Source organism: Centropristis striata, chromosome 8 (assembly GCF_030273125.1).
Source record: "Centropristis striata isolate RG_2023a ecotype Rhode Island chromosome 8, C.striata_1.0, whole genome shotgun sequence".
Classification (NCBI taxonomy): domain Eukaryota; kingdom Metazoa; phylum Chordata; class Actinopteri; order Perciformes; family Serranidae; genus Centropristis; species Centropristis striata.
The window spans coordinates 1082572-1094859 of record NC_081524.1 but is presented as its reverse complement, the minus strand read 5'-3'; the positions used below and the strand labels follow the sequence as shown (position 1 = coordinate 1094859).

The following is a 12288-nucleotide window of genomic DNA, read 5'->3' as shown; positions in this document are numbered from 1 at the left end:
TCAGCTCAACTTCAGCTCTCTGGACAGACGTGGATCCACCTCACGGAGAGCAGCGATCAGAACTGAACTGGCTTCAGCTCCCTTACATCGCACCGTGTCGATCACGTCTCGTGCTTTGTCTAGTTGGGGTTTTGATGCGGCGGACTGCATTTCACCATAACTTATCACACCACGCTCATAAAGTTTATCCAAGAGAAGGTTCAGATTCGCATCAGACACTCTTTTAACAAACTCCGTCCGGACAGCTCCGCCCAGTTTCTGGTCAGCTGGGACTCTGTCCTCTGCTGGGACTCTGTCCTCTGCTGGGACTCTGTCCTCTGCTGGGACTCTGTCCTCTGATGGGACTCTGTCCTCTGCTGGGACATTTCTCTGTCCAACTTCCCCTCTTGGACCTGGAAGATAACCAGGAAATAAATCTTGTGTTATATAACCAACAATCACTTTACAGTTTTGTTGTTGAGGACTCTGTTTTAAAGTTTGTCTATCTGCTCTGTAAGTCACTTCCTGTGTTCTCCTTTGAAGGAAAATAAACATTTATCCTGTCTTTATATTCCTCAACATTACCAGGAGTGGATTATTGTTCAGTTAATGAAGCAATAATGTGCTGCAATGCAGCCTACATAACAATATGAGAATGTTCATAAGAGCAGATATACATATCTGTGATACAATGTGTCACAGGTCTGAACTGTGACATCAGGTGGCGTGCTGCTGCAGGAGGCTGAAGTCTTTACCTGTCACGGGCACTAGACGTTTCCAGACTACGTTCCCCTCTTGGTCCTGGACCTTCACAGTCACTTTCCTTGTGTTTGTAGTGAGGAAAACTTCAAACGTTGGAGGGAAAAATAGTCCACAACTCGACTCAAATGGTGCACACTGAAAACCAGAAACAACAAGTAATCTTTTTTATCTGGTTCTTCCCTGATTGAGAATCTACTTGTAGCCGAAACTGTATTCAGGATCATTCTAATGTGACTTGACTCACCTCCGGCTGTATATGGAAGCCCTCAGGTTCACAGTGGACACTGTAACTTTGACCGAAGCTCAGATGACACTTGGAGGAGATCCTGATGAACTCAAGACCTCCTTGTTGGGCGACAACCTTCAGTAACGAAACATTTCATTAGTTTAGTTCCTGCTGAGATAGTCGAGGCAATTTTATCCATAGTATCAACTAAAACGTCTTTATGAGGATGTACTGGAAGGAGATTAATGAAACAGACAGACAAAATGGATGAGAGTAGACAGTCACGTGGCATAGTTCAAACTATGTACTTTGTTCATCTATGTTCCATTTTAAACTGATTTCAAGGAAGTTAGGAAGTTCTTCTTTCCCTCTGTACTCTAGTGATGATGTCATCCACTCTAGCCTCTCCATAGGGTAACATTGGGGGAATTTTCTTGGCATGTTTTTGTCAAAATAATTTGAAACCCGTTTGAGGAAACCCGTTTCAGGAAACCCTTAGAAAAGTCATAGCACACTTGTCATGGCCGAGCCTGTTGATGTGATACCTTTTTGGTGTATGTGCGACCAAAACTCTGGGAGGAGTAGTCGACCGAAAAAAAAAAACACCAAAGAAATGGAAGAATAGCAACCTAGGAATAAGCCCGGTGAATAATATATAGTGTGCTTTATCAAGCACACAAAATAACTCTTTGTGCAAAAAGCTGTTAATTACAACATCAGTTTACCTCTTGCACAGGGATGTTTTCCTGCAGCAGTAATAAGTCGAGTATTCGATCCTCTTCATACGGAGGTCGGAGGAACAGCAGAACGTGGCCCTTTATTGGCAGTGAGATGTTCAGAAACCTATTGACGATATCCCAGATCAGGCCGAAGACGGAGAGGTGAGGGACCTTCACAACCACATGAGTGTCTGTGATCTCCAGAGGCTCCAAGATGCTCATTCCATCATCAGTGATGTGGACGACAGACAGCAGGCCGTCAAAGGGCAACGCTGTGAAAGCAGAACAGGTTCATCTTTACCCAATTCACTTTGAACCACTGGAGTTTACAGTTAAAATAGATTTGTACCTGTTATTTCTTGAGTTTATTTTATAACATGCCATCCATGTATTTACCTTCCTTTGTTTCACAGTGTGGAAGGTGGAGCTGAAGGACAGCAGAGTCCTCAGAACTCTTGATATCGAACAGCAGCCCTGCAGCCTGCTTGCCAGCTGATTGGAGGAGGCTCTGATCCCATTGGACAGCCCTGTACTGCAGCTCCGCCTCCTGAGCCATAACAAACACCAGTCCAGTCAAATCACACTGGAACACACCTGGACCAGGACACATGAACCTGTAGGACACAGAAGGGAGGAATTCATATAACAAGCATCTATAGTTGGTCACATGATCTGCTTTCACTGACAGCTGTTCATGAGCAGTGCAGGGAAACAGATTGAGGTGTTTGAGGTGGTGCATTCACCATCTGGCGGTTGTTAAATGAATAGAGGCCAGATCGGGGCTTCCAATTTTTGCTGGATTGGGAGGGGTATGTGTCAGAGAATAGGTCAGTGGACCCTGACCTCCTCAGAGTTTTATGTCCAGTACCTGAATAAGTCTGGTACATTACATTACATTACATGTTATTTAGCTGACGCTTTTGTCCAAAGCGACTTACAATAAGTACATTCAAACTGAAGGTACTAGACTTAGACCACAGGCATACCACCACACGCTCACAAGACGAGGCGGCACATAAGGTACACTTGATTACTATAGAATTACTTCTGTAATTCAGTCATGTTCAGCTAGCGTCCATGTCTGATCTGTGAGTCTGTTTGTCCACGTCTGTACTGTTTGTTGACGAGCTCTCCACAGACAACAGAGTCTTGTGTAAAGTGTGAATAGTATTTTGTTATTTTATAGGATTACCTGTATGAAGCTCCAGATGTAAGTTCAGGTGAGAAGGATAATGGAGCCTTGAGTTAAGAAAGACAAATATAGTTATTTTAATAGAAATTAGGTTAGATTCAAGTCATGATTCCTCTGCCTCCGTTTGCTTGGTTTAAAATAATCGCATTTTATATAAATATACTTCACACTGTGAAACTGATCCTCTCTCACCTTTCTGTCACCCTCATGCAGGTTTGTTTTCACATCCAGTTTGTCATCAGAGTCATCTGATGGAGAGAAGAGGTGAAAGAGAAGATGAATAATGAAAGCTAGAATGAGCTGAGAGCTTTAACTGACAAAATTCTAGATTATTTCCCCACAACAAAAAGTGGAATATGACATATATAATGATACTTTTGTATAGGGACATGTTCATTTTAAAATCAGATTCTAATGTACAGCAGCTTGATGAATGTGGGACAATACTCACTTTGTTTTGGTTTCTCAGCTCTGATCAACCTGCCCATTTCCACCCTGTGGAGATGAACACAATCCCAAAAAATATGGATCAATATTAAAGAATTGTTCTTTCTTTGAGTCAGCCAGCTTCAGAGTCCTGAGACGAGCCGACTGATCTCACACTTTACATCACAATAATGTCATGCTGTTAGTCCAACCAAACGCTGAACAAGACATTTTTAATGAACTAAAAGTTGAAATAAAGTCATTAAGTTAAAATACACTGTGAAAGGCTCAAAGTTATGAGACCAAACCGGTAGCTTCATATATATATATATATATATATATATATATATATATATATATATATATATATATATATATATATATATATATATTGACACGTTGCCGTAGATACGCATTTTTTGCTTCTCTTCTGACAGCTCGTCTTGTTAGTGACCTGTCAATCAAAGGTAGCCACGACCCAAATTATACAATTCCTTTTCTTTTCTTTTCTTCTAAATGGGGCCATTATTTACACTATTAACATCAAATTGTCTTGATGATTTTTTACTAGTGATTGAGACCATAGTGTTGTCCTAAAAAAATTCTGAGGTAATAAATCAAGTGAGAAGTTTTCTCATTTTGTATTGAAATGAATGGACCCAAATGCTTTTGCAGCTGCCGCCAGCGCCCCCTATAGGAATTTTCAGTAGAATGCAGCTTAAGGCACTTGGTTTGCCTCACTGCTCAGACCCGGAGGTTCCTACTTGGTTACACATTAACCTCCCTGTGTTTATTCAACACTGCTGAACCAGTATGAACTGATTCAGTCCTCTTACTGACCTCAGAGTCTCCAGTCTGCTGTTTGGATTCTTCACGTGATCAGAGAGCAGCTCTACTCCTGAATCCTGCAGCTCGTTGAAGCTTAGGTCCAGCTCTCTCAGATGGGAGGGGTTGGACTTCAGAGCTGAGGCCAGAGAAGCACAGCTGATCTCTGACAAACTGCAGCGCTTCAATCTGAATAAAGAATAAACAATGTAGATAAAATCCATTTAGTATCCAATCAGATATGTTCAAGTTTTTAAATGTGCAGCTCAACATTATTATGTTCTATTTAAAGAGTTTTTCCTTACAAAAAATAGAATAACTTTGTCATTCTGTTATTGTGGATAATCATCATTAAGCCACTTTCAATGTTTTATTATTTGTGAAAACACATTGAAATTAATGGAAACAAAAGTAATATATTTCTACTTCAGCAAAAAAACTTGAACTGATAATGCAAACTAAAGGAAATGTATAACTCTACATATGTATATAGATTTGGTACAATTGTTAATCAAACAAACAAAATGTGCAGCAGTAACAGAGAGTCAGCGAACTAACCCCAGATCCTCCAGTCTGCAGTTTGGACTCTCCAGAAAATCACACAGCAGCTTCACTCCTGAATCCTGCAGCTTGTTGTTACCCAGATCCAGCTCTCTCAGATGGGAGGAGTTGGACTTCAGAGCTGAGGCCAGAGAAGCACAGCTGATCTCTGACAAATTGCAGTGCCACAATCTGAATATAGAATAAATGATGAAGATAAAAATCTATTTATTATCCAATCAGATTTGTTCAGGTTTTAAATTTGCAGCTCAACATTATTATGTTATAATCAAAGAGCTTTTCCCTTAAATTAGTAGAAATATTTTTCTATCTGGTATTGCAGATCATCAGAATTTCAACTAATTTTATTGTCTGTGAAAACACACTGATATTAACGGAAACAAAAATAATGTATTTCTGCTCCAGCAAAGAAATTTCATCACTTTAAACAAATATGAGTTCAGATGATCTTTTATATACAGATGTCAGCATTTACTCAACATTATAAAAATACATTTACTTTAAAAACTAGCAGTTGACATTTTCTAATTTTTTTGCAGGGGATGTCTTTTTAGAATAAGCTAAAAAAAATTAAAACGCAAACTAAAGGAAATGTATAACTATGAATTTGAATAACAACTATATTTTAGCATTAAATAAATATAATTTGGGTAAAACAGCTTTTACATACTGCTGTATTAACCATTACAGAAACATAAAAAATATTTTGGTAATTACTAATGCTGTTAATTTAGAACAGCTGTGGCATAAACCGCTGCACTGACACATTTGTTAAGCACTATATATATAGTATTCAATAATAAAAATACATTTTATTTGTAATGCACTTTACATTAGAGGAAATCTCAAAGTGCTATATAGATTAGTTTAAATTGATTATTAAACATAATGTACAGCAGTAACAGAGAGTCAGTGAACTGACCCCAGAGTCTTCAGTCTGCAGTTTGGATTCTCCAGAAAATCACACAGATGCTTCACTCCTGAATCCTGCAGCTTGTTGTCATTCAGCTCCAGCTCTCTCAGATGGGAGGGGTTGGACTTCAGAGCTGAGGCCAGAGAAGCACAGCTGAGCTCTGACAAATTGCAGAGACTCAATCTGAATGAAGAATAAATTACGTAGATAAAAATCAATTTCTTATCCAATCAGATCTGTTCAGGTTTTAAATGTGCTGCTCAACATCATTATGTTCTATTCAAAGAGCTTTTCGCTAAAATTAGCAGAATAAATTTGTCTTTCTGTTATTGTGGATCATCATAATATCAGCTTTTGATTTTATTATTTGTGAAACACATTAAAATGTATGGAAATATATGTCTGCTCGAACAAAGAAACTTCATCACTTTAAAACAAATATGAGTTCAGAGGAGCTTTTGAATACAGATGTGACCATTTGCTTAACATTACAAAAATACATTTACCTCCACAACTAGCATTTGACATTAACCACATTTTCTTTCAGAAGACACATTTTTAGAACAAGCTAAAAAAAGGAAAAAAAACACAAACTAAAGTAAGTGTATAACTCTATGAATGTAGGTTACATAATATGTACATAGATTAAGTACAGTCGTTAAATAAACATATAAGATGTACAGCAGCAACAGACAGTCAGTGAACTGACCTCAGAGTCTCCAGTCTGCAGTGTGGACTCTCCAGAAAATCACACAGCAGCTTCACTCCTGAATCCTGCAGCTTGTTGTGACTCAGCTCCAGCTCTCTCAGATGGGAGGGGTTGGACTTCAGAGCTGAGGCCAGAGAAGCAGCGCGGATATCTGACATTTTGCTCCACCTCAATCTGAATAAAGAAAAAATTATGGAGATAAAAATCCATTTGTTATCCAATCAGATCTGTTGAGATTTTATTGTTTTAAGATATTTTTTGGCTATTTTTGGGCTTTATTGGTAAGGACAGAGTGAAGGGGGAGACAGAGGGAAAGACATGCAGGAAAGGGCTCCGAGTTGGATTCCAACCCGGGCCGCCTGCTTACGAGGAAGGTGCCTCTATGGTACGCGCAACACCATGTGTGCCACCCCCAGATCTGTTCAGGTTTTGAATGTGCAGCTCAACATTATAATGTTCGAATCAAAAAGCTTTTCCCTAAAATGAGCAGAGTGACTTTCATTCAGATCTTCATCATTCTTATTCCCTCACACACTCTTCAGCTTCACCAGTACTCATTTTGACTGACTGATGGGCCACGATGTGATTATGTGAAAGCTCAAAAAAGGTCATTTCAAACATTTACTCTCTCAATTATTTAATATTCAGCCACCTGGAAAGAGAAAACAATGTATGAAACTACACAGCTGCAGTCAGTGAACTGACCTCAGAGTCTCCACTTTACAGTTTGGACTTTGAAGTCCATCACACAGATGCTTCACTCCCGAATCCTCCAGGATGTTGATCAGGTCCAGCTCTCTCAGATGGGAGGGGTTGGACTTCAGAACTGAGGCCAGAACTTCACAGTGAGTGTCTGATAGATTGCAGTAAGAAAGCCTGTCAGGACACATATATTGGAAAGAATGTAACTATGAAAGTTGACAATTTATGTTGACTTCATGCATTTGATGACAAAACAGTTTGACATGTCCTGTTGATGAACATTTGCTCTTTTCATCAGAGGTTCAGCTAATCTAAAATCACTGTGTATTTCTCATCCTTCTCTCTCTCTCATACCTGCAGACCTGTAAGCTTTGTTTTGATTTCATCTTGCTGATAAGCGGAGCCTATGCGGAAGTACCAAAAACTGCAATTCCTCACAGCTTAAAGCTGGCCTCAGAAGGGAGCAAGTTAGATTGACCCTCATGTTAAAATGTCCAATTTTACTGTATTACTGTATACTTCTCAAAAGTCAATTTCGCCCTCCATGACAACTTTTTATTACCTCACTCATTTAAGTTTTGAAATTATGTATAAATAAGGGCATCCAAGCTTTGAGTGACAGATGACAGAGCTGTCCATCACCAGCCGCTAGCTGTCTGTAGCTGCTAAACAAATTACTTTTGGTCATGGCATTTTACACATTCTTCTATGTGACAATTTTCAAAAAAGCAGGTTTCACATATGAAGAACTATTCTGATTTATCAAGTTAATCACATCTGGACTTACTGCGCCTTTCTGCAGTTCCTCAAAGCTGGAATCAGTCTCAGTTTTCCCTGATCTGATGTGTTGTACTTCTCCAGGTCCAACTCATCCAGAACCTCCTCTGACATCTGCATCATGTAGGCCAGAGCTGAGCACTGGATCTCAGAGAGTTCCTTCTTTGATCTGTTCTCTGACTTCAGGAACTCTTGGATCTCCTGATGTACTGAGAGGTCGTTCATCTCCGTCAGACAGTGGAAGATGTTGATGCTTCTGTCAGGAGAGATCTCATCAGTGTTCATCTCCTTTAGGTTCTTAATAGCTTTCTGGATGATTCCTGGACTGTTGTCTGTCTGACCCAGCAGGCCTCCTAACAGTCTCTGGTTGGACTCCTGAGAGAGGCCATGAAGGAACCGGACAAACAGGTCCAGGTGGCCATTTTGACTTTCTAGGGATTTCTCCATGGCTTTCTTCAAGAAGTAATCCAGGGATGGGCCTTTCCCCAGGAATTTCCTTTTGATCTTCTTCAGGAATGAGGGACCTTTGCCATCACTGCTGTCATTGTCCCAGTCTGTCCCAAAGAAAGCCCTCAGTACCTCTGTGTTCCTGGTGGTGTAACAGTGGAACAGGTAGACTGCAGCCAGAAACTCCTGAATGCTCAGATGAACGAAGCAGTAGACTGTTTTCTGGAAGATCACACTCTCTCTTTTGAAGATCTCTGTACAAACTCCTGAGTACACCGAGGCCTCTGTGACATCCAGACCACAGCGCTCCAGGTCATCTTGGTAGAACATGATGTTTCCTTCCTGCAGCTGTTCAAACGCCAGCCTCCCCAGCTTCAGAAGAACTTCTCTGTCAGCCTCCATCAGCTCCTGTGGACTCGTCTCATGTCCCTCAGCATACTTCTGCTTCTTCTTCCTGGTCTGAACCAGCAGGAAGTGTGAGTACAGGTCAGTCAGGGTCTTGGGCAGCTCTCCTCTCTGCTCTGTAGTCAACATGTGGTCCAGAACTGTAGCAGTGATCCAGCAGAAGACTGGGATCAGACACATGATGTGGAGGCTCCTGGATGTCTGGATGTGTGAGATGATTCTGCTGGAGCGCTCTTCATCACTGACCCTCCTCCTGAAGTACTCCTCCTTCTGGGCGTCAGTGAAGCCTCGTACTTCTGTCACCCTGTCGACACACTCAGGAGGGATCTGATTGGCCGCCGCGGGTCGGGAAGTTATCCAGACGAGAGCCGAGGGAAGCAGATTCCCCTCGATGAGGTTTGTCAGCAGCATGTTGACTGATGACTTCTGTGTGACATCAGACACAACCTCCTTGTTGGTGAAATCCAGAGAAAGTCTGCTTTCATCCAGGCCGTCAAAGATGAACAGAAGTTTAGAGACGGCCAGCTTCTCTGCTGGGACCTTCTGTAATGTTGGATGGAAAACATGGAGCAGCTCCAGAAGACTGTACTGCTCATCTCTGATCAAGTTCAGCTCCCTGAACGAAAGCAGAACCACCACACTGACATCTTGGTTCTCCAAACCCTCTGCCCAGTCCAGACTGAACTTCTGCACCAAGAAGGTTTTTCCAACGCCAGCGACACCGTTCGTCAGAACCACTCTGATGTGTCCCTGTTGGTCAGGTAAGGCTTTAAAGATGTCCTGGCACTTGATTGGAGCATCGTGGACGGTCTTTTTCTTGGAAGCTGTCTCCAGCTGCCTCACCTCATGTTGGGTATTAACCTCCTCACTCTGTCCCTCTGTGATGTAGAGCTCAGTGTAGATCCTGTTGAGGAGGGTTCCACTTCCTGTTGCATCACTTCCTTCAGTCACATGTTCACATCTTCTCTTCAGACTGATCTTATGTTCATCTAAAACCTCCTGCCGACCACCAGCTGCCGAAAGAGAAGGAACATTTTTAAGTTTTTGAGGATCTGTAGGGAAAAAAAACAAGAAAAGAAGGAAAGGGTTTTAAACGTAATGATTTTTATGAAAATATTTTATGTTTCTCCTCCAAGAATTGCCACCTTATCGCTGTGGATGGGTTTGTGTGCTCCAGTGATCCTGGGAGCTGTGTTGTCAGGAGCAGTAGCTCCTGGTAGGGTCTCCCAAGGCAAAGTGGTCCCAGGGGAGGGGCCAGACTAAGAGCGATTCAAAGACTCCTATGAAGAGGATCTTAGGACATCGGTGTACCTCGCCCGGCACGGGTAAACCGCGGCCCCCTCCTGGAGCCAGACCCAGGAGGGGAGCACGCAGGCAAGCGACTGGTGGCCAGGCTCTCACTGGGGCGGTTTGCAGCCAAGTGCGAAGCGGTTGAGAGTCAGCACCTTCAAGTCTGAGGCCATGGTTCTCTAGGTGAAAACGGTGGACTGCCCCCTCTGGTTGGGGAGAGGTACTGCCCCCTGTGGGTGGAAAGAGGTACTGCCCCCTGTGGGTGGAGACAGGTACTGCCCCCTCTGGGTGGAGGGAAACTGCCCCCTCTGGGTGGAGACAGGTACTACCCCCTCTGGGTGGAGAGAGGTACTGCCTCAAGAGAAGGAGTTCCAGTATCTGGGGGTCTTGTTCAGCAGTGAGGGTAGAACGGAGCGTGAGATGGACAGGCGGTTTGGTGCAGCGTCAGCAGTGATGCGGGCGTTGTACCGGACTGTCGTGGTGAAGAAGGAGCTGAGCCTGAAGGCAAAGCTCTCGATTTACCGCTCCATCTACCTTCCAACCCTCACCTATGGTCATGAGCTCAGATTTGGGCATCTGGTAAGGATCCTCCCGGGCGCCTCCCGTTAGAGGAGTTCCGGGTCCAACTGGTAGGAGGCCCCGGGGAAGACCCGAACACGGTGGAGGGATTATATCTCTCGCCTGGCCTGGGAACGCCTCGGGGTCCAGGAGGAGCTGGACCTTGTAGCTTGGGAGAGGGACGTCTGGAAGGCCTTGCTTAGCCTGCTGCCCCCGTGACCCGGCCCCGGATAAGCGGAAGAAAATGGATGGATGGATGTTTACGCTAAACAACATCATCAGACAGGTTAGGGTTACAGGGTACAGTCTTACCTTGAACAGTGCTGGTCTCACTGGCTGACTGCATTCCAGCTCTTGTTCTGGATCTTTCTCCACACTGGGGACAGGAGGAGGCTCCTGGTGAAGCAGACTGGTCCCAGTAGGAGGTGATGCACCGTCTGCAGAACCAGTGTCCACAGCTGGTAGAGACCGGATCCTTCAGGATGTCCTGACACAAAGCACAACAGGATGGCTGCTCCTCCTCACAACCATGACTCCTCTTCCTCTCTCTGTGGAGAGAAAAACATTATTTACAACTCTACTACGTTATTAGTAAACAGTGCTCTAATTCTGTTTTATTGGTCATTTTGTGACTTTTAAAAAAATAATTTTGTGTGTTTTTTTGGTATTTTGTGTCTTTTTTGTAATTTTGTGTCTTTTTTAAGTACTTTGATTTTTTTCAGTCATTTTGTGTCTTTTTTAAGTACTTTGATTTTTTTCAGTCATTTTGTGTCTTCTTTGTAATTTTGTGTCTTTTTTTAAAAGTAATTTTGTGTCTTTTTTTGTAATTTTGTGTCTTTTTTCTGTCATGTTGTGTCTTTTTGGTCATTTTGTGTTGTTTTTAGTCTTTTTAGTCTTTTTTGGTCATTTTGTGTCTTTTTTGGTCAGTTTGTGGATTTTTTTGGGTCATTTTGTGTCTTTTTTGGTCAATTTGTGGATTTTTTTGGGTCATTTTGTGTCTTTTTTTAGTCACTTTGTGTCTTTGTTTTTGGTCGTTTGGGTCTTTTTTAGTCCTTTAGTCCAACATAAAATGTGATTTTAAATATTTTTTTTTTACTTTCAAAACACTACAGAGGGTTAATGTTGATTTAAATATAAACCTATTTCAAAAACTGTCCCATTTTGATTAAACTTCAAAAGTTTAATTAAAAATGTGTATTTTCTAGTTATCAAAATGATAAACTTTAACTGTATTCTACTGTTTCTTTACCTTATGCACAACTGGGTCTCTTTATTGTATCTTTATTTCTATTTTATTTTTACAGTGTCCTACTGCGTTTGTAGTGGAGATGTACTGCCTTAAGTGTACTCTATTTCATCACGTAAGCACATTGTATAATTAACCTGTTCAGATAAAATGCTATAAATGTTATAAACCTTTGAACTTGTTCATGTACTTTGTACCTGACGGGGTGAGTAAAGTCACCACTAAACACACTGCTGCTGTTCTTAACTGAGCTCAGGTCATTATACAAGACCAGAGTAGACTAGATAACATCAGAAAATATTAAAAACAGAAACATCTGTAACACTTTACAATAATCAACCAAGTAATGTTTATAGATGATGATGATTAAACATCTGTTTACCATTGATAAATTATGGTTATTGTAAAGTGTTAAAGAATCGTCTTCAGTTTTCAGTAGAAACCGCCTCTTACTTTGTGTCTGAGGGTCCTTTACTCTGGTCTGTCTTCATAGAGGGACAGCTGGAGACTGGAGACTCTGATCTGTCCTCTTCTTCTTCTAAATCACTCAT

At 41.8% G+C, this 12288-nt stretch overlaps 1 protein-coding gene across 1 annotated transcript; it reads right to left on the bottom strand.

Annotated features, from left to right (window-relative positions):
* Positions 1–12288, bottom strand: LOC131976132 (NLR family CARD domain-containing protein 3-like). Its single transcript, XM_059339052.1, has 15 exons — positions 12191–12288; positions 10804–11039; positions 7802–9656; positions 7018–7188; positions 6313–6486; positions 4688–4861; positions 4145–4318; positions 3330–3373; positions 3071–3126; positions 2879–2925; positions 2083–2300; positions 1693–1958; positions 986–1102; positions 735–876; positions 1–392 (listed from the first exon to the last, which is right to left on the bottom strand). Exons 1-15 carry the CDS (start codon positions 12286–12288, stop codon positions 1–3), a joined length of 4164 nt encoding a protein of 1387 aa, XP_059195035.1.